The sequence below is a fragment of the Dermacentor andersoni genome, chromosome 3 (assembly GCF_023375885.2).
Source record: "Dermacentor andersoni chromosome 3, qqDerAnde1_hic_scaffold, whole genome shotgun sequence".
In the NCBI taxonomy this organism is placed as follows: Eukaryota; Metazoa; Arthropoda; class Arachnida; order Ixodida; family Ixodidae; genus Dermacentor; species Dermacentor andersoni.
In genome coordinates this window covers 193,886,281-193,909,802 of record NC_092816.1, presented here as the reverse complement: position 1 = coordinate 193,909,802, position 23,522 = coordinate 193,886,281, and the positions used below count along the sequence as shown (strand labels likewise).

At 47.1% G+C, this 23,522-nt stretch overlaps 1 protein-coding gene across 1 annotated transcript in view; it reads left to right on the top strand.

Annotated features, from left to right (window-relative positions):
* LOC129383063 (uncharacterized) overlaps positions 1 to 23,522 on the top strand; it is a 93,579-nt gene that overhangs the window by 45,733 nt on the left and 24,324 nt on the right. Inside the window, exons 3-4 of the mRNA XM_055067286.2 lie at positions 6,886 to 7,006; positions 11,352 to 11,528. Coding sequence (XP_054923261.1) covers positions 6,886 to 7,006; positions 11,352 to 11,528 — 298 coding nt within the window. The remainder of the gene's footprint in view (positions 1 to 6,885; positions 7,007 to 11,351; positions 11,529 to 23,522) is intronic.

Here is a 23,522-nt window from a genome sequence, read left to right as displayed (position 1 = left end):
GAGCAGCAGCTCCCAATATTATTTTATGCGGACGGCATTGTGTTGCTAGCTAACAAGCAAAGTGATTTGCAGCGTCTAGCTAATATCTGTGGGCAGGAAGGCAACAATTATGTTTGAAATTTAGTGTTAGAATATCTGGTGTTATGGTATTCAATGAAAACAGTGAACAGACAGTGCAAATACAGGGCCAGGAAATACCTCGGGTAACAGAATATAAATACCTTGGTATATGGATAAACGAAGGGAATAGATATATGGAAACACAGGAAAAAGCAATAACACGGAAGGGGAAGAGAAATGCAGCCATAATGAAGCAAAGAGTGCTATGGGGATACCATATGTACGAGGTCCTCCGAGGTATGTGGACAGGTGTAATGGTTCCAGGACTTACTTTTGGAAATGCGGTTGTTTGCTTTAAATCAAGGGTACAATCAGGACTCGATGGGAACCAAAGATCAGTGGATCGCCTCGCATTGGGCGCTCACGGGAAGACAACATATGAAGCTGTGCAGGTTGATATGGGCTGCACTGATTTTGAAGTGAGGGAAGCTCGCAGTAAAATGGAGTATGAAGAACGGCTGAGGAATATGGAAGAAAGTGAATGGGCTGGGAGAGTGTTCAGGTACCTGTACAGGAAAAACATTGATACACAGTGGAGGAAAAGAACTAGGAGGCTTACCAGCAAGTATGCGGCCTGTAGGGTGGGCAACACAGCAACAAAGAAGGTCAAGCGGAAAGTCAGAGAGGCTGAAATATTCTCACGTTTGGCGGCAACGGAAAAGAAACCTGCTATGAGTAACTACTTAAGAGGAAAAAAAGAAATCGGGAAATACACAATTTATGATAACTCAAAGGGAAGCTCATTACTTTTCGAAGCGAGATTAGGATGCCTTAGAACACGCACCTATAAAGCGAGATAAGACGGAAGAAGAAGCATGTACTTGCTGCGGTAAAGCTAGGGAGACTATGGAGCATGTTTTATTAGAATGTGAAGACGTCAACCTAGCTGTCGATTTAGACACCACTGGACTCCTTGAAGCCCTTGGGTTCAGCGAGAGCAGTAGAAAAGTAAACCTGTCGGCAAAAGGCATTAGTAAGACGTGACTGGAGGACTGGTGGAAGAAAAGTAGAGAAACGATAAAAAACGGAGGCATAAAAATCACAGCACGAAATAGGGGATCAGAAAATTTGGATGTTGTGGTTCATAGCCTTTTTTTTTGTTTTTTATTGTTTAACTTAGGTAGGATATTAGGCAATATGCGAGATCTATGCGAGATCAGGATGCCTTAGAACACGCACCTATAAAGCGAGATATAAGAAGGAAGAAGAAGCATGTGCTTGCTGCCGTAAAGCTAGGCAAACGACGGAGCATGTTGTGTTATAATGTGAAGATATCTGCCCAGCGGTCGATTTGGGTTACACTGGACTCCTTGCAGCCCTTGGGTTCTGCGAGAGCAGGGGAAACCTAAACATGTCCGTAATAGAGATTAGTAAGAGGCAATTGGAAGATTGGTGGAAGAAAAGTAGGGAAACTACAAAAAACGAGGACGTCCAAAAGCAAAGTTCACAATAAGGGGTCAGAAAATTTGGTTATGGCATCTCATCACGCATTTCCTTCTTTATCTTTTTTTTTCTTTTTTTAACCTAGGTAGCCAGTATAATAGCAAGAGCTTGGTAACGCAACCCTCCGTCCTGTTCAAGGGAGACGCTCATAACGTCCATCCACCCATACAGCGATGACACCCGGTGTATGAGATGTCTAGTAGAACGAAACGGCACCTTAAACTAAAAATGTACATAAGTTATTGTGTATTACGTACGCATGTGCTTCGCACGCCAAAATAAAGCTGTCTATTGATTTAATGCTCCCACATAGCACCGAAAGTCATCGTCAGATCGGTTATGCCACAATATTTATGCTTTGACGACGCGGTCTTGCGTATTTAAAGGCTCGCCTATTGCAGGAATAAATTGAGTGTTAGTCAGCACAACGCGTCGTTTTTTTCCTTGTGCCGTCATCGGTGCCTGTGTCTTTATTGCTGTTGCCGCCTTGAATACTGCGACGGAACAGTATTTGCGATGACGAAGAGGCGAGCAGTCTGAAGACAACGACGACGATTAGAGGCTAGCGCGGGCTGTTGCCTCTTGGCCAAGTGCGGCGCATTTCTTTGTAATTATATTTGTATATAGCTTTTCGTTTGCGTCTTTCTACGTAACATATCTGGTGGAGGTGCACGTTCCCTGTGGACGGTACGTCGAGCCTTCCTTCATGGCTCCCGGCGGCGACAACTCGACTCCGCCGGCTCCGATACCTGCTGCCACTTCGACGACCTACATCCCTCTCCCCGCTCCCCGTGATCCTGGCGTATTCTCGGGAAAAGATGGGGAAGACGTCGAGGACTGGATCAGACTGTACGAACACGTCAGCCGCAATAACCGGTGTGACTGTACTATCATGCTCGGCAACATAGTCTTTTACCTCGGTGGCACACTACGAGTTTGGTTTCGAACGCACAAAGATGAGCTCACCAGTTGGGATTCGCTTAAGCAAAACGTCCGAGACTTGTCCGGCAACCCCTACGGTCACCAACTTGCTGCGCAGAAGGCGCTTTCCGGCTGTGTGCAGACGTCAACAGAGCCCTACGTCACGTACATTGAGGGCGTCTTAACTCTGTGCCGCAAAGTTAACGCACGTATATATGACTGAGTCAGGCAAGGCTTCCCACATCCTCAAAGGCATTGACGATGACGCCTTCAACTTTCTCGTTTTCAACAACGTGGCGACGGTGGATGCAGTTATAAAAGAGTGCCGCCACCTGCAACTCGCTAAAAGCTGACGTATCGACCAGCAGTTTGCGCGTGTGTCCAACACCCCAGCGAAATCTTCCTGTGCCGACGCTCCTTGTCCCAACAACACTGGCGATGTTACCAGGATCGTCCGGCGTGAGTTCGAGGCTGCCTATCCGGCTGCATTCGACTCCAGCCGCTCCAACCAACCTGCAGTCAATGTTTCCCTTTTCCAGGCAGTTGTCCGCCTGGAGTTCACAAACATGAGTCTTCACACCACCTGCTCGGCCCATCGCCCTGATACCCACCCGGCTTCCTCGATTCCGCAGCGTCCCGCATCTTATTAACCACCACGTTTCCGCAAACCATCTGAATGGCGCACTGTCAACAAGGCCATTTGTTTTCACGGCCATCGAATCGGGTACATCTCTCGGCGCTGTCGCAGTCGCTGGAGTTCCCCGACCCAGTCTACTTAGACTGCCTACTCTTGCCCTCCAGGTGGCCCGTCTCGTCCCTATGCCACACGCTCCGATAATGCCGCCACTGATTCTCCTGCGCCGAACCGCCCCTGTTCTCATTCGCCTTGTACAACGATATGAACAACGAACTAGCCGATGCTTTCACATTAATAGTGTTTGACGTCCATGAGCAACACGCACGGAATTTCATCATCATGATTATCTCCTATTTATGTCCACAGCAGGACGAACGATATCTAGTTACCCCTATCTTGCGCTAGCTAGTTCCAAATAGCGCCTGCAAATTTCCTAATTTCATCAACTCACCTAATTTTCTACCGTGCTAGACTGCGCTTCCCTTTGCTTGGCAGCCATTCGGAAACTCTTATGGTCCAGCGGTTATCTACCCTACGCATTGCAGGGCTTGCCCAGCTCCATTTTGTTTTCTCGTAATCTCAACCAGAATGTCGGCTACCTCGGTTTTGGTCTCTGATACATACCACTCTCCTATTGTGTCTTAACATTACGCCTAACACGTTTTCGTTACATCGATCTCTGCGCGGTCTTTAGATTGTTCTGGAGCTTCTTTGTTAGTCTCCATGTAGCCACAAAATGACATATGTTTATTGAATAGAGGAGGACAAGGCGGGTTTGGAATAATTTAGACCGCTAGATTATGGGCGCTATAACGTAAAACTATTCCCAACTTTCATATTCCAATTCTGCAATCAGCCCACCTTGATTGGTCAAAAACGTTTTTGGACCACCCCCACTTCACCTGTCTGTCACGCGAGGTCATGAAAACCGCGATAGCTCCCCATCTGATATGACGTGTACACAGTGAATATGCATAACTTGACCAAACAAAAATTGTTATTTCTAATTTGACGCCTTTTTGCCATTAGCCCTCGGCTATTGGTCAAAAGTTTTCGGGCTGCACCCACTTCACCTTCCTCTCACACGACCTCACAAAACCGCAAAAACTTACCGCGTAAACGTGACGCGTACGCGTTAAAGATGCATTAATATGCCGAACAAAACTGAATTTTCTTCTCAATAGCCGCACGCTGCCCCGTTCTGAAAGGAACAAAAGATGGCTGCCGCCGATCGCTCCGGCACTGGCTACTCGCCCCTGCCGGAGAGCAGGGGTTTACTTGCGTGAAACAAAACTTTTTGCGTGGCCGTGCAACGTTTTCGAGAACTTTCGGCACGTTTACGACCTCGTTCTGCCAACTCTTCTTTGCTGAGGATCCGTTTTAGCGTCATTCTTAAGCTTGAGTTGCATGCCGCCGCGATTGTCGACGAGCCAGCGCAAGCTACGTTAGAGAAAGCGGACCAATCACAGACGCTGGCACCACCCTCTTCATCCGGTTATCAATACTCAGTGCAGCGGGTCCGCCCCATCGAATCACTCTCTTGTGAGCGAATTATATAAGTCAGCGCAGACAATGTTATTCGTTTTTCAAGCAAACAAAAGTGACCTCCTATGAAGTAGGGGAGCATTTGATTGGTTTGTTCAGACAACCCTGCGCGTGACCGCTCGATGCTTGCGTCGGCGCTTACGCAAATTTGACGTCAGGAGATTGGAATAAAAACATATTCGAATAGTTTTACGTTATACGGCCCTATCTTACACTTCGCCCACGGGGTGGTACATTTCCTGACTTATCGGTACGGAGCCACCGCGTCCTGAAATGACATCTACGATCTTGTGCTCAAAAGGCACCTTCTGTGTGCTTACCTGTGCTGCGTTTCAGGACTGGTCTAACACGACTATTGTTTCCGAATTTCTTCGAAATCTTGAAGGGTTCCTTTCCTACCTAAAGTTAGAAGAAACGAAACATTGCCTTAGCCTAATGTAGGATTTCCGCCATAGAATCTAACAAAAAACAAGGTATACGTTTTCTTCAACGCGAAGACCCCTAAGGCTGAGTGTCGCTTGAGTGTTATAGCATTGGAGAAAGCAGCATGGAAGACAGCGTTATCTCAATTCTTTAACGAAACGTTCAACTTCACGGAGCACAGCAATCATTTTCAAGGTAAAAACGTAGCCAGGCTCCGTACTTTATCAAAACTGAGTCTAACTTCAACCTAAATGTCGATATGAAGAATATTTACTGTTCGTTCCCCCTGATAGCCTGCTAGCATGCGTGGAATCATCTGTTTTCAAGTTTACTTATTTAGTGTCCCAAAATCAAGCTGGCGTTCAGCTTACCAGTCGCCTTGAACTGAATGACAAACCGCATTTTCTATAGCAGGAAATCTATATTGGCTCTCTGATATTCGCGGTTCTGTTTGACATTTCCCCAGCCAAATTGGACTGTTCTTTATAACAGACACGAACGTACAAATATTTTAAGAGTTTGTAGATCCGTGAACAACCTGTCAAAATTTCATAACTGTGACCCTAACTCGCTTTGCTTGTCTGGTGTCAACATTCTAGTCGATGTATGCGAGTGCTGTGATCCTTTAGAACTCAAATATGAATTTCCAGTTTCGAGAAGATTATATTCCTTCACAACACCATGTTTGATTTAAGTAGTGATCACACTTGTTGGTGTTATGAATCCCGTCCTAACAAACATTTCCTGCCGCTCTATTCTTCCTATTCGGACGTTGTAAAAAGGAGCATGGTTCATTCATTCATTCATTCATTCATTCATTCATTCGAATACCTGCAGGGCTGCTAGGGCGTTACAATAGGGATGGGGTACATTAAATGCAAAAAACACAAATGCGAAAATCAGGTAGAATGGAGGGACGGTCTTTTGCTGCTCATTGCAGCTTGTGTGGATGTAACAGTAACAGTTTCCAGTGATTGCCAAAGCAAAGCCCAACAAGTTAGGGAGATAGCTGACGCTGACATACTGGAGAGACCAGGAACAGGATGCTTCTACTCAACATCTGTCGGGTTATTGGAAGATGATGTTGCGTTCATTCGGGTCAATATTAGACAGTATTGGATTTTGAAGCCATGGTATTGTGTCGTGAGCACTTTTTGTGTAGTAATGCGCATACGTACATTTTCTGTCCTGTTGCAAATAAACACATGGAGAAAGCTTGCGCTTGCGCGTCACGCCTCCACCCTCCGTGTCCCGTTCTGACGCTATTACTCTCTCGTCATAGCTCGCAAGATAAGTGAAACAGCTGAGGTAGGTCAGCATATGAGTTTAATAGCATGTCTGAATACCAACTTACCTCGATTTAGTCCGAGTTGGCGTCTGGGCGTTGAGAGCAAGTTTTTATTGGTGAGTCTTGTGTAGGTGAGTGTCTTGTGGAAGGACGCGACAACAGAGATAACTGTATCGGGTGCACATCAACTACGGCGTTCTGCTGAAAGAACTACGTGTTCCATTAGCTGTACGACCTTACTCCTACTAGAACTAAATGCAGAAACGCTTGTGTACCAGCTTCTGGGTGCTCTTTGGCTGAACTTAGGTAAACGAAATGATTCAGGATTACCCTAAGCCTATCGTTTAAGAAATATTAGGCAAGTAATGTCTCACAACGAACGAGCCAATGTGCGTATAGGTGTGGTCTCTGTACAACCGCTTTGAGTACTATTATGGCCCCTTTGATAACGTGCGCAGCGATCTCCTAGGAAGATGCAGCCATTTGCGTGTGTCATTTGCTGCTGCAGTTCATTCAAGGTCGACACAGTCATTGCTATCTCATCGGTCGGATCAATCGAGGGCCCAGGCAGCTGCTCTGCCGTCCCGCCAACTGTCTTGATCTCTCCAATGCCAAAGTTTCCAAGCCTGGTAAGTATCCGTCGCCTTTACTATTTGTACCACAAGTGGATGTGCTATTTTTCATGCATTGAATTTATGTATCGTTGCTTGGGTTCCTGAATTGCTCACAGGGACGGAGGGATGGGACAGACAGACAGACAGACAGACAGACAGACAGACAGACAGACAGACAGACAGACAGACAGACAGACAGACAGACAGACAGACAGACGGACAGACGGACAGACGGACAGACGGACAGACGGACAGACGGACAGACAGACAGACAGACAGACAGACAGACAGACAGACAGACAGACAGACAGAGAGACAGACAGACAGACAGACAGACAGACAGACAGACAGACAGACAGACAGACAGACAGACAGACAGACAGACACCAAGCCCAGTTAAGAGCAAAGGGGTTTTATTTGTATGTCCCTTCACTTAATGGGCTTCATCATTCCCAACTCCTGCTCCTCATCTCTTAAGCCCTACCCCACATGCCATGAACACAATGACACGCATCAACGAGCCACAGCGCGATAACGTCTATGGTAATGGCACAGGCCCTGTGATGAAAACCTGCGCTAAGTTGTTGAAACGGCCGTTGCATGGAACGCGGTGTGAGATGCTAATGAGTGGGACTGGGTTGGTCGTTGAAGTTGCGAGTGTTGCGCAATCCCTGACGCAAGGCGACGGCTTGCGATGTGAGCTCTTTTACTGTTTCCCGAAGGGAATCCACTTCAGGAAGTGCAGAGCTACGGACAGCCTTTATGACTGCTGCAGCGACGTTCATTATCTCGTCGGCCAGTTGGTCGAGTTCCGACAAAGGCTTATGCTTAGCTGTGACGAGAGCCATACCTACGTTGTAGGAAGACGTTGTAGAAAGAAATCACTTAATACGGCGCTGTCCAAGGAGTCTAGTTGGTCACTAATGACGTGTTGCAGGTGTCATAGAAACTGAATGGGACGTCGTTCACCGAGCTTTTTGTTGTTCAAGAGCTGCTGAATACGTCGATGCGCCGGCGGGACGACAAGGCGAAGAGCCTCTTTGATTGTTGTATATGGCGTTTTCTGACGTGACTGGACGAGGATGCAGCGTATCTCGGTCATGGCTTGTAGCAGCAAAGCTTAAAGCAGCAGTTCATATTTGCCAAACTCCGATGTGACGCGATGACTTCGGCCGTCCTCTACTGCGCTTCCCTTCTCTTGGTAATTATTCTGTAACCCTAATGGTCCAACGGTTATGTTACCTGCGCATTACATGATCTGCCCAGCGCCATTTCTCTCTTAATGTTTATTAGAATATCCTCTATACCCCTTTGCTCTGTGATCCAAACCATTGTCTATCCGTTTTAAAGTTATATCTAGCATTCTTCGTTCCATCACTCTTTGCGCGGCCCTTAACTTGTTCTCAAGCTTCTTTGTCAGTCTCCAAGTCTCTGCCCCATATGACAGCACCGGTAAAATGCACTGATTGTATACCTTCCTCATCATTTCTTTCTGCGCTTATGAATAAACCATAGCTTTCATCTTCTGCCTCTGCCCGTCAAATCTGATGATGAAATTATGATGATGATAATGATCATGATAATGATATGATGATAGCACATTTTTATTGTGCTATTTATTATGCAGTGTATTTTTCAGTGTCTGCTATCTTGTTTGATATTTCTTTTCTGCTCGAAATGCCCGCTCCTTCTTAAGGACTAGTAACAGGGCTGGCAGTACTTCTAAAATATAGTGCCAACATAGCAAACCATTGTAAATGATCTCAATGTATTTGGTAGCTGGAATGGCAGATAGAAAAGACGGCTGAACATTGTGAAGGTCACGTGGGTGGGCCAAATAGATGATTCTGAGCATGATATTAAAGCTATAAAAGTTCCTTTGCTCTGGCAGCAGCTCACAGAAACTCCATGTAAGAACACGTTTGTGCACAAGTTCATGTATGAAAAGCAGTTCTTTGCCGACATAATAGCCATTACAGGATAGAAGGCATGGGCGTTCTAACGTAGAGCTATTCTACAGACTTTGTATTCCATTTATGCAATTAGCCCTGCGCTATTGGTTCAGCGCATTTTGGGCTAACCCACTTCGCCTGTCTGTGACACCAAGCCACGAGACTCGCCAAAACTAAATTTAATACGATGGGAACATACCAATTATGCCTGATCGGACCAAACAAAAGAAAAAAATACTATTTTCTATTCAACACGTTCTTCGCGTAGCCCACTGTTATTGGTCAAATGTTTCCTGGCTGCGAGCACTTCGCCCTCTGTCCGGTGACGTCACAAAACCGCACAAGCTGAGCACGTCAAAGTTATGTGCACGCAATAGAGGGGCATTATTATGCCTCTTGGTTCTGATGAACAAGACGTCACTTTTTTTTTTGGTACATCTGGAGAATGCCATGTTGCGAAAGGAATAGAGGATGGCTCCCCAGGAATTGCTCTGGCACTGGCTACTCCGTCCTGCCGGAGATAATTTATTTATTTGCCTAGAATATCAATGTTCGCGTGGCACTCTAACGTAGCCCAGCCCTTTTGGTAGGTTTACGACATGGCTCTGCCAACTCAGCTACGTTGAGAATGCCTCTAACCGGCATTTAACCTTCCCATGAACACCGCTACGATTTTTCGACAGCAGCGGCCAGCGGCAACAGCGGCCAGCGCGCGTTTACTCCTCCACTGCGCAGGTGCTATGCGCGGTGAAATCACGTGCCCTTCGATTCTTATCCGCCGTACTATCGTTCGTTATCTTTTTTGTCAACTTTACGCACGTCATCCAGCGCAGATGCCCCCCCCCCCTCCTCCCCTACGAGACCACGCACACAGCTCATTCATAGAGATCCGCCAAGTGAACAGCTTCGCTATAAAAAGAATTTGCCACATAATGTGGAACAAATTCTAACGTTTCTTCGCTGGCGCAAAATAAGTCAGCCGTCATGTCTTCGCCGCCGTACCGTCGCTGTGCTTTGTCGACACACAAACACAGCTAGCAGGCATCGCTCGCCCTACGCGGATATGTTGCGCATTTTATCACACTTTGGAGAACCTTGGGTGATAGTAGACAGCCCGGCTACCTGCGAAATTATTAACAGCAAATTAATCTTAGAGTGTGATGGACCCACATCATTTTTCCTCTGTAGCCCAGAAGAGATCTGTTGGCGAGAAATTCGCGTCGCTACGAAAGTTTTTACTCCAATAGATAAAAGGACTGAACAACAAAATGAAATGCCTATTTTATCGCCGACCCTAGACGCATATCCGGAGCATCGAAAAAGCTAGGGCTTCCTGAAAATTCTTCCTGTATATGCTTTTGAAGCCCCAACGCTGAAGTAGCTAAACACAAATGAGTGTACATGATCTCTTTACTTAGGTAATATTTTTTTCTAAACACAGTTTCTCATTGATCGTCTCATACGTTTATGCGGGGCGTTACGTGACCGATATCTATTTTTAAATATGTTTTCAATCTTTGTTTCACCAATACACGCTGAGCTATTAATTGTGTAGGCCCTCGTCGGCTGTAGTTGCCCTTGCTGTCATTAACCAATACCAGTCCATCATCCATTCTTACGGTCTACCAGATTTGCAGGATATTTCAATAATAAAAAGATGTTGACGACTGAAAGCTCGTGCGCGCTTTGCCTCCGTAGTTTTCCTTTCGTAGCCACAAAATGTTGTACGTGAGTATACAGCTAGTCGTCTCTCACAAAGCTAAGTGGGTCATCAGCCGGCTGCAAAACGCTAGGATCATCGATTGATTTGCTGTGTGAGTAACATTGTTGCTGAAATTGGATCAGAGCTTACCACAAACCACAGGTTGCGATAATGGTGACGCGGAGATTTGCGAATACGTGATAGTTCGGCGGGTGGTTCGGCAATAGTGAATAGTCCTCTCACAAGCATAGCTGAGATATTAGAATAGGGATTGCTCCGAGACTGAATGTTCTTACGACAAAAAGCGCCGCTCAGGCGGGGTTCGTGTTGTCCACTTCTCTACTCTTGTGTGCTGTCTACAGGCCTCACCTCTTTTTTTTGCATAATGAATCCTTACCAACTAGCTCAACTTTCTGTCGTTGCAGGCGGGGCCACCGTTTATTTTGGCTAATATTCTGGGGTTTTCGTTTATTGTGGTATCGTATTTTTGGCCGTCCGCGTTCGACAGTAAGGTACTACCGGCGATGCTGTTTATTGTAAAGGCATGTTTACTACATCGCGCGTTACTGTAACGAGGTCCGACTGTATCGGTTTTCATTACGATTCTTTTTTTTATGTTTGAAGCATTCTTTCACTTCAGTAACGCCAATTATGGACATTTGTGGCCCATCTCTGTCCTTCAGACCTTGTGCGCATTCTCGTGCAGAAGAGCCATTGGCATCTCGTGCGCGCCAACGCGACGGGGTACATCAACAGAAGAGTATGGGTGGGCCTGTCGTTCGAGATGGGGGCCCTTATCTACGCCCTCAAACAGGATGCCCGCAACTTGAATAGCAGCGCTTACGCCGAGTGCACAGACTTCGGCATGACGAGTCGCGATGCGGTAAGCTAGCCTTGCTCTAAAGGTCGTCCTTTCTGGGCGATGCTGCGGCGCCTAGCGATGCCGTTAGAACAGTGGAAAATTCGTTTATACAAATACACAAGAGAATAAATATTGAGGAAAAAAATATTGCGTACCTACAGTGCGAATTCAATGTTTCACTTTCAGTTGACTTCACGCGAAAGTAAAGATTTCTGGTGTAAAAAGATGCGACCCGATTTGGTGATCAAGGCACAAGGTGATAACTGTGTCAGCGCGGCTTCACTTGCCTTGTCCAAAAAAGAAAAAAAAAATGTACTTACAGAACAGTGTGCCAGGTTTTGATTAAAATGTGCTTGTACTGTTTTAACCCTGTGTGCGCATGCACCAACGAAATTAGCGCTCGTCCTGTCGTCTTCCCTGTCTGTGTCCCTGATATCTTGCGCTAGTCTTTTGAATAATAACCTGATTTGGTTCGTGAACTCCTTCACCGATTCTTGTGTAGTATCGCGGAGTTGAGTTGACTGGCCAGTCAAACCGTCACATTTTGCTCAAATTCTATAGAGGTAAAATGCAATCTCTCTAAAGAAAAACATATGCTTAGTCAAGAGCAGACATCGTCAAGTTGTGTAACGACACCAAGACCCCCACATGCTTTCATTGTCTCGCTGTTTTTCGATTAGCGTTTCAGTGTGGTGAACGTAATATATTTAATCTTTCCGCCGTGTCGCGTACTAACCCGTCTTGATGCGATATTTGCGACGTGTCCTTTGAGATAGGTATATGCTTCGTATTCCATCACATTTCCGTTTCCTATTCTCTTCGAAGGCGATTAAAATCCACTTGAGAACTGGAAGCGGCTTTTAGTTGCCCTTAAGTTATTTATGTTAGTGTCGAATATTCCAAGTAGGGCACCAATCAGTCACCTAGAAACAATCACAGTGACGAACATCAACTTTACTGAGTGCTCATAGTACAACGTAGCGATTTGTAATTCGTGATGTTAATACAGTTGCTGCAAGGAGTCGGGTTTTTCGACGCATGGGCTGTTAAGCCAAAAAAGGAAAAGACCGTATTAGTGTAGTATTAGTTCATTTTATATCGCAATTGTTGATGAATGAAATTGCGTTTGTGCATAGCACGATAATTTTATTCACTTAATGGAAAGGTTTTGGATTTAGGTAATAAATATTCATACTCTAACTATAAACACAATAAAATTCCAAAAATATTTTAGAACTATGCTCATCTACAGCAGAAGAATATACCGCAGTATGAAAAAAACTGATCAATGTAACGTCTTGTACTCAAAAGATCCGTATATATCTCTACTTCAAATCTGAGTTTTGCAATAGTCCTATTAGCACATTATCACTCTATGTCAATGTGAGGTGTAAAATAAATCAATGTTGCCCGCCTTAACTGCCCTAAGCACAGGTATTCGAATTGCTAAGTATTAGAAGAAAATACAAATAGTTGAGAAAAACACCCTTGAAATAATAAATCAAATACAGATATTTTGTACGTTCCAAACAATTTGAAATAGCAAAGACGCCTGGAGTATTTCTGGCGAAAAATTTGGGGTGACCCCATCTCACGATGCGTGGTCACGTCGAAGGAGACCAACACTGAAGCTGTGCAGAGAAAGACCGCACTGCCATCGGCGAAAGGCGTCGTATAGCTGGCGTGTACGCAGCCGGGATCATCTCACCGCGCTTCCGATGATGATGATGATGACGTAGGAATAGCAAGCCTTTTCACTACGGGTGAACACAGGCAATGTGCTGGCGAAAAGAGGGGCAAAGAACCCAAATATTGAAGAAAACGACGAACACCGTCGCCTCACAAATAACATATTGTTACGTGTAGCTGAAGCCCAATGCTATATACAATTTATTTACAGGGAAGCTAACGGAAGGCCAAAATGGCGACGCTATCTCAAGCCGGCCCACGTCGTCTTCTTCCTCCTTAGTGCAGCCACACTGTGGCGGCTGTTCCGTAGCATCACCCCCGGCAGTAGAAGCACCGTCCCGGTGCTGAATCTACACATCCGCGGCGAAAGGTGTGTGGTATGGCTTTAGTCTTGCCACGTGAACGATGTCACTTGCAGCCGACGATGGCGCTGAGAGGTCGGCGGGGATGACTTCATGCGTGACATCGGTCCCTTATCGCACCACACGGTATGGGCCAGTGTATCACGACAGCAGCTTTTCGGAAAGACCCACACGTCGAATGGGTGACCAGAGAAGCACCAGAGAAACCGGAGTAAAGTGCACGTCGCGATGGTGGCTATCATAGAGGCTTCTCTGATGCTCCTGTGAGGCCTTGAGACGGGTTCGGGCGAGCTGGTGCGCGTGGTCGGCGTGTGCGACCGCGTCGCGGGCGTTTTCAGTGGCTGAACGTGTGGCCGAGGCCAACAAAGTGTCTAAGGGCAACGCGGGTTCTCGGCCATATAGGAGGTAGAATGGTGAATAGCCGGCGGTGTCGTGACGCGATGAATTATACGCAAACGTCACATATGGTAAATGAAGATCCCAGTCGTGGTGGTCTGTCGCAACGTACTTTGAAAGCATGTCGGTGGTGGGCCGGTCGAGGCGCTCCATGAGGCCGTTGGTCTGTTGGTGGTAGGACGTGCTGAACTTGTGCTTTGTCGAGCAGGAGTGGAGGATGTCCTCGACGACTGTCGACAGAAAGCTGCGGCCACGGTCAGTGAGTAATTGGCGCGGAGCACCGTGCACTGAAATGATGTCATAGAGCAGAAAGTCAGCAACGTCAGTAGCACAACTTGTCGGGAGGGCTCATGTGATTGCGTACCGTGGAGCATAATAAGTAGCGACGGCGACCCATTTATTTCCGGAGCTCGAGAGAGGAAACGGTCCAAGCAGGTCTAGACCACGGAAAAAGGGTTCTGGTGGGATGTGGATTGGCTGGAGACATCCAGCTGGAGGCGTGGAGGGCTTCTTCCCACGCTGACAGGGCTCACAAGCGGCAGCGTAGCGCCGCACGGAACGGGCGAGACCCGGCCAAAAGAACCGACGTCGTACACGGTCGTATGTGCGCGAGACGCCCAAGTGTCCAGTCAAGGGAGCATCGTGAAGTTGTTCGAGGAGAGTCGAACGCAGGTGCGATGGAATTACGAGTAGAAGGTCAAGGCCATGTGGATCGAGATTGCGGCGGTATAATGTCCCCTCCTTAAGGAGAAACATACGGAGAGAGGCGTCGCCAGGCGTTGACTCCGGATGGTCGATGAGGGCTCGTAATGAAGGATCGCGGCGTTGCTCGTGGCCGATTTCAAGCAACTGGGACACAGAGAAAACGCAAGCGATGGTGTCCGCATCAGCCGGTTCGTCGACGGGGTAGCGGGACAAACAATCGGCATCCTGGTGCAAGCGTCCCGTCTTATATACCACGGAGAAGGTATATTCTTGCAGGCGTAACGCCCAGCGAGCGAGTCCTCCCGTGGGGTCCTTAAGCGAGGATAGCCAGCAGAGCGCGTGGTGATGACACAGAAGGGGCGTCCGTACAAGTATGGACGAAAGTTCGCAACAGCCCACACAAGAGCAAGGCACTCGCGCTCTTTGATTGAATAATTGCGTTCGGCGGGTGATAGAAGTCGGCTGGCATAGGCTATAACGCGATCATGCCCACGCTGGCGTTGTGCTAACACTGCTCCTATGCCGTGACCACTGGCATCAGTTCGAACTTCCATTGAGGCAGACGGGTCAAAGTGGGCCAGAATCGGAGGCGTGGTAAGGAGAGTAGTGAGCTGCGAAAAAGATGCGGCATGGTCAGGTCTCCAAGTAAATGGGGCGTCTTTCTTCAAGAGGTCGGTAAGGGGACGTGCGATGGTCGCAAAATCCTTCACAAAGCGTCGGAAATAAGAGCACAGCCCTACGAAACTATGAACGTCCTTGGTAGACTTCGGAACAGGAAAGTTCGTAACGGCGCGAATTTTGACCGGATCAGGTCTCACGCCTCTGGCGTCCTCGAGGTGTCCAAGGATGGTGATTTGGCGGCGAGCGAAGTGACATTTCGAGAAGTTCAGCTGGAGACCGGCGCGGCGGAACACGTCAAGAATCGCTGAAAGACGGTCTAGATGCATGTCAAATGTGCACTCTAAAAACTAGGAAGGGTATCGCAGGAGTGAAGCGGCTGATTCACTCTTCAAAGAGTTGTTTTACTCTCGCAAAATGTCGAGTAGGGTGAAATGCATTGTTCACTCTGTCACCAAGGAGAGAGTGAAGTGTACTTTTCACTCTCCTCTTCAGGGAGAGAGTAGAATTACCGTTCTACTCTGGCGGCAATAGAGAACAAAACTTAGCGCAATCTTCTGCTTCAACTGTAGGTGGCTGGCCCCGAACATGGCAATGTATCACTCATGCACGCTGAGCAAAGAGCACATCGTTTTGCTTCTAAGAGAGCAGGCCGCCGCAGTTCAAAGGAACGCGTAGGGAGCGCTCTACTTTTTCACTCGGAGTTGCTCCACCGCGCGCGCGCCCTCAAGCTCGCGGAACAACACAGCACCGGAGAAAGGTGATCCGTCCAGCGGGCAGCAACGAAGGCCATCCAAGGGAGATCGTGTGTCAGCCATCTCGCGTCGCCGCAAAAACACGACATTCGTTCGTCATGCCTTGGATAGAACAAGAAATCCTTCACGGTAAGTGAATTCTAACTTAGGTCCACATTCTCCGTATATGACATGCTATCGCCAGGAAGTCGTCGCTGCGCTTAGCCGACGCGATTGACAACGGACTAGGCATACGCGCTGTGTCTCTCGATGTCAATCGAAAAAGCCAGTCGTCGCGATAACTGCATCTTATTTTATAACTTTGCCGTTATCCGTAAGAGCTTCGAAAATGGAAAACGCTGCCAGAACTATGGCATGTTCAATAAGACGCCAGGCGAGAGGACGCTTAAAATGGTTTGTTCACCAGCCGGTGATTCCGAGCCTATGCTGAGCGCGATTAGCGTGCGTTTTGTGTGTTTGAATTTATTCAGTTTGGCAGTCTACTATGTACGGAAAGCTGTTGAAATAAGGAATCACATAACAGAAGGCTTCATTTTGCTGGCAGCATACTTCTGTTATAAATAAGCCGCGCAGTTGACGGTATCTCGCCCAGGGCGAATCTGCGACCACTGAAGCTACGTGCAGCACCAGTGCTAGTTAGGAACTTTGCCGCAAGCATTCAGCTGCATGCTGCAAGAGGTCAATTGGGCGTGTTATCTTGAACTTGCTTAAAACGCATGAGGAATCCATGTTTTATGCCGAAAAAAAGTATCAAACCCATATAAGCGATCTTGCGCGCGACAACTACAAGCGACGCGATGGAGATGGCTGTCGCGTTCACTCGTCGCCCACAAGTCGTACTCCGTGCAAGCGACGGTCTTGAGCGACGCCTCCCCGGTGTTGCCGGTATGAGGGCTGCAATCACGCGTGACGCGTTCTTTAGTAATTTACGTTGATGTATTTTACTATAACAAGTAGCATAAAATATTTCCGGAGGTATTGCAGTAGGTTCTTATCCTTGCACGTATAAAAATTGAATCATTTGCTCGTTCCGCGCGACAATCGGTAGTATTTGAGCGAAGTACTGTACATCCAATTCCGGCTTCGCGCTATTGGCTAGTCGCTCATAGCACTCCCGGGCGACGAGCGGCAATTTCTACATTTCCAGAACCGAACGATCTGTTCAAGCGACCGCCCGTTTTGTCGCTCGAAGCCGTCGCTCGTCGCCGTCGCGCACTAAATCGCTCTCACAGTGTTTATCCCTAAGACTGAACTGTTTTTGCTCATGTATTGAAATGGTGCGATTATATGTCTGGTTTTGTCTCCTGTTGCGGTTTTCGAGCACGGTGCGAAACTGAAAGGATGCTTATGTCTACGAACTCGGTGAATTGTCGAGCAGCTAGTTATGCATCGGCATCGAATATAACGGCTGCTGTGTGGAATTATAGTTGCAGGTGCGCTTTGCATACGCTTATTCTTTTGGACATGCCTGTGCATTTGCTAATATGAGTTGGCGTGTCAGAGTTATGTCATATGAACAGCTAAATCAGCCTTCCTCTGGGGTTTACAAGCGTAATGTGTGCATTTGGCTACTGCATGGCAGACGAAAATGTGTTTATCGCTTGAATATTTTTAGTAGAGAAATAAAATATCAAAATAAAATGTTGCTTTGATTCCGTGTTACCAGTCGTCTGTCGTACACAGAACAATGAGTTGGTCTAATAAACTAATAACTGCGGTTTAACTGCAACTTTTACATGCGTTCAAGAATCTAAAATGCTAGATTTCAAACTGCAGCAGTAGTCGAGTCTGTCAAAGATGAACTCCTTTGCGCACCTCATAAATGAAAATAAGTTCATGCCTTTTAGTAAGCTTAGATGCAGGCCGCAATGAACTTACTTGCTAGTATTGAAATTGGGTAAGCTTGCCATAAGAAGCCTTGTTGCCTTTTTTTATAGGCACATCCATATATCCATTGAACTGAAGGACAATACTTTCATCCCTACTGAGCATCATGTTTGCAGCTATGATTCTCAAATATGGATTCAGCAGTGGCACAACCAGGAATGGTGCGGGGGGGGCACACTGGGCACGTGCTTAGGATGTGTCACAAGTGGAGTTTGCGATGCACCAGACTTATGACAGACCTATGACGTCTGAAAATGACCAATATTCTATTTATTAGCACGAGCATTCTAACATTGGTGACAAACAAGGATGAACTGTTGGTTAGTTGTTTTTTTGTTTAAATCTTAAAATTGAAGTTAGTTTAGCAGTTGGCTGTTGCAGTCATTTGGATGTTTTGCATGCATTTCACTAGGAAGACTAAGAGCTAAGACTTTCTTTTATTGCCATGGCCTTGACTGTCTTGATCTTTTGCACCATGCCCTTGTGTTGACTTTTGCACACAATAGTTTTCAGGCACCCGCTTTATTTAACGCAAGAAGGCAGCTGCAAGGACACGAGGATGTGAAAGAGCCAGTGCAGCGCGACTTCACGTAGGGCAGAGGAGCGAATGCCAAGAAATCAAAATACATTGGCCTGCAATTTGGACACAAAAACTAGTATGTGGGTATATCGGGTGTACCATTTGACCAAATGTCAACAAAATCAAGATACAGTATGTTACACCAAGATTAAAATTCTCACGTGCTCTAGAAAGTCATCTTAACATGCTATATTTATGTAATGTCTCTGACTGGAAAGTCTAATCAAGTATGCTCTCTGGAGACAAACACATAGCAGCAAGTGTCATTGAAAAGTTAGAAATGTGTTTAAAAAAAGCTGATTAGTTCTGAGAAGTGACTGCTTTTTGTCTTGCCTCTCAACAGCTATATCCATGTGATAAAAAAATTGTGGTACAATGAAATTGCACATTTGTTTAGTGACATGATACATACTTGCAATGAGCACGGTGCATGTGTTTACTATACAAAGTAACAGCCCATGCTTGGTTAGGTTAGGCCCAGTACAACATGCAGGCATGGGTGATTGGTGCTTTTTTTTTATTTCTGTGTCGTTAGGTTTACTGACGTGCGTATAGGTGCAGTGGCACGCAGTATGGCTAGTACAAAAACGGGGGGGGGGGGCAGATATATGTAGCTCACTGTACACGACACAGGGCAAAGGAAATTCGTGTTCAGCAACTATGCTAAATGCCATGTACGTAAATTTTACAACGTTACTCATTCGAAGCGCGCGCAGGTGCATCTTGAAGAAAAGTTTTCCAAGGTACATAATTTAGTGCGTAATTTACACTAATTTCGATTTAACCGCGAGGCATAATAATTTGAATATATTATATTGCACGGAAAAACCTAGAGCGAATGAAACTGTGTGTCAACTTCGTGTCTATACATATAGTCTTTCCTATGCATTAGGTTTTTCGCATAATGCATTACCAGTTGACAGCCTATCTTATGATGTGTACTCTGTTTACATTACACTTGTTTATTAATTTACTCGTTTGTTTTGCGACCTATGAAATGCCGGCGTATATATATTTTCAACATTTGACATAACCCTGTATGATTTGTTGGGACACCCCAGGACGTGCATTTCTCAGCACCCAGTCAACTGCCAGAAGTGACTCAAACACAGGCCACCAGTAAGTGGACATCAGTTGCAATTTCACATTATGCAGTTGGATGCTGCCTTGTACTGAGGCTTCTTTTTAATTAGATGGTGATGTCGTTCTAATGTACATTTTGACCACAAAGGTGCGATCATGTCTCACAGAGGCATATATGGTTGCTATTCTCTGCGAGGGACGTGTTCCCGTGTTCGTGAAGCATTTGTGTTTGCCAGTGTTGTCGCCCAATGAGTCAGATATAAACACTAACGCGCCACTGCCGGCAAGTAGTTGCGAGAAACGCCATATATTATGACGCTGTAAAGTTATTTCATTAATTGTAAGCAAAGTGTTGCAGCAGGAAGAATGGTTGGTATTCCAGGTAAACATGTCTTTTTCTCACAAGTTATTTAGCCAAACTGTGGATGCGTGAAATTTGTGACTTATGAATAGATTTTAATTTATCCTTTAGTAATGCTTCTAAAAGAGACTAGAAATAGCATGTGACTACCTGTCTAATCAGCAGATCATACACTTAGCCATAAGTGGTAGTTCCGTGCAGTCTCGCACTCTATATAACCTTTCCTTTCAGCAGCATTGGAACTGGTGGCTGTGTTTTCAAAAGAAGTGCACTTGGCACTGTATAAGTATGTGTGAATTCGGTTTTCTTTGTATGTGTCGGCTCACTGACACAAACAGTGCAAAAATCAGTTGTACCATGAGGCTGACGACGCCTTCTGCTGCTAGAAATGCGGCACTTCATACTTTATAGTACTGTATGACATTTAAATCAAAGCATATGCATTTGTCACTAATGTCACGTGGTGGTGACGTTGAAGAACACAGTAGCAAATACTGTGAAAGACAAAACTAACTTTTATTGGGCGAACCTGTGCCCACAAAACAGGCTACACTTATAGCACAACGATAGCGGCGAGCACGGTAGGCGATCGTCGAAAATCTGATCAGCGGGTCAAGCGCGTCGGCTTTTATACAGAATCGTCGAATGTTCTAGACTAATCGTGGGGACCCGCGTGCCTTCCACAAAGTTCTACACCATTCGCGTCAGGCGAATAAATCAGATAACACAAGGTTCGGCGACAACAGACTGCGGATAGAAGCATCGATAACTGTCCAGAAACTTCGGATACATGCAAGCGCGTCCCGCGCTGTGCGATAAGATTTGTTAGGCGGCGAAACGTGGTCGCCCGATAAATATAAGTACACGTGTCAATACCCCCCTCTTAAAAAGCATCGTCCCGATGCTACAAACATAAGAGAGCGAAACATAAAAGGACACTTATTAAACATAAGTAACAAAACCACGAAAAGAAATCAAGTCCAAAGGTCAGTTACGCGAAGTCCCAAAGTTCGTCAACGCTGGTGGTACGGCTTGAGTCGCACAACGTGGACAATTTCAGGTCGTGAGCGGCGCCGCTGTGACAGCGAAATGCCGTCTGGCACGACCTCATACTCCAGTGCGCCAATACGTCAGATGATATTGTACGATCCGAAATAGCGACGCAAGAGCTTCTCGCTCAGTCCTCGTCGGCGTATAGGGGTCCAAACCCAAACACGGTCACCGTGCTGGTACTCGATAAAGCGTACCCGCCGTGGTTGCTCAGTGGCTATGGTGTTGGGCTGCTGAGCACGAGGTCGCGGGATCGAATCCCGGCCACGGCGGCCGCATTTCGATGGGGGCGAAATGCGAAAACACCCGTGTGCTTAGATTTAGGTGCACGTTAAAGAACCCCAGGTGGTCAAAATTTCCGGAGTCCTCCACTACGGCGTGCCTCATAATCAGAAAGTGGTTTTGGCACGTAAAACCCCAAATATTATTATTATTATCGATAAAGCGTCGTCGGAGGTTGTAGTGTCGGCTGTCGTTCCTCTGCTGGTTCTTGATCCGCAGGCGGGCGAGCTGTCGGGCTTCTTCGGCGCGCTGGAGATAGCTAGCGACGTCAAGATTTTCCTCGTCAGTGACGTGCGGCAGCATGGCGTCGAGCGTCGTCGTCGGATTCCTGCCGTAAATCAGCTTTAACGGCGTGATCTGTGTTGTTTCTTGCACCGCCGTGTTGTAAGCGAATGTTACGTATGGCAGGACGGCATCCCAGGTCTTGTGTTCGACGTCGACGTACATTGCTAGCATGTCGGCGAGGGTTTTGTTCAGGCGCTCCGTGGGACCATTAGTCTGCGGATGGTAGGCAGTTGTCCTCCTGTGACTTGTCTGGCTGTATTGCAGAATGGCTTGGGTGAGCTCTGCTGTAAAAGCCGTTCCTCTGTCGGTGATGAGGACTTCTGGGGCACCATGTCGCAGCAGGATGTGCTCGACAAAAAATTTCGCCACCTCGGCTGCGATGCCTTTTGGTAGAGCTTTAGTTTCAGCGAAGCGGGTGAGGTAATCCGTCGCCACGACGATCCACTTATTCCCGGATGTTGACGTAGGAAACAGCCCCAACAAATCCATCCCAATCTGCTGGAATGGTTGACGAGGAGGTTCGATCGGCTGTAGTAATCCTGCTGGCCTTGTCCGTGGTGTCTTGCGCCGCTGACACTCTCGGCATGTCTTGACGTAACAGGCGACGTCGTCGGTCAGACGCGGCCAGTAATACATTTCCTGTATTCTCGACAGCGTCCGGGAGAATCCGAGGTGCCCAGCGGTTGGGTCGTCATGTAGGGCGTGCAGTACTTCTGGGCGCAGCGCTGACGGTACAACAAGAAGGTAGCTGGCGCGGACTCGTGAGAAGTTCTTCTTCACGAGCAGGTTGTTTTGTAGCGTGAACGAAGACAACCCGCGCTTAAATGCCCTAGGGACAACGTCGGCGTCCCTTCCAAGTACTCGACGAGGCCTTTTAACTCCGGGTCTGCTCGCTGCTGTTTAGTGAAGTCTTCCGCGCTTATTATTCCATGGAAGGCGTCGTCGTCCTCGTCGTCTTGCGGCGGGGGATCGATGGGGGCACGTGACAAGCAGTCGGCGCCGGAGTGTTTTCTTCCGGACTTGAATATTACCGTGACGTCATATTCTTGTAGTCTGAGGCTTCACCGGGCCAGCCGTCCTGAGGGGTCCTTTAAGTTAGCTAGCCAACACAACGCGTGATGGTCGCTGACGACTTTGAATGGCCTGCCATAGAGGTAAGGGCGCAATTTTGCTGTAGCCCAAATGATGGCGAGGCATTCCTTTTCAGTCGTAGAATAATTGCCTTCCGCTTTTGACAGCGACCGACTAGCATAAGATATCACCCGTTGAAGTCCGTCTTTCCTCTGGACTAGGACGGCACCGAGGCCTAGGCTACTGGCGTCAGTGTGGATTTCAGTATCGGCGTCTTCGCCGAAGTGTGCAAGTACCGGCGGCGAATGCATGCGTCGTTTGAGTTCTTGAAATGCGTCGGCCTGCGGCGTTTCCCACTTGAACTCGACATCACATTTCGTTAGATGTGTTAGCGGCTCCGCGATGTGTGAAAAGTCCTTGACAAAGCGCCTATAGTAAGCACACATGCCAAGGAATCTGCGCACTGCCTTCTTGTCGATTGGCTGCGGGAACTTTGCGATGGCAGCTGTCTTCTGCGGGTCGGGGCGTACTCCAGATTTGCTGATGACGTGGCCTAGGAATAGAAGCTCATCGTAAGCGAAGCGACACTTTTCCGGCTTCAGGGTGAGCCCTGATGACTTGATGGCCTCTAATACTGTCGCAAGCCGCTTAAGGTGATCGTCGAAATTTCCGGCGAAGACGACGACGTCATCCAAGTAAACAAGACAGGTCTGCCACTTCAATCCTGCTAAAACCGTGTCCATCAGGCGCTGAAACGTTGCAGGCGCCGAGCACAGTCCAAATGGCATAACCTTGAATTCATAGAGGCCGTCTGGCGTGATGAAGGCGGTCTTTTCGCGATCCCTTTCGTCTACTTTGCCAGTAGCCAGACTAGAGGTCCATCGATGAGAA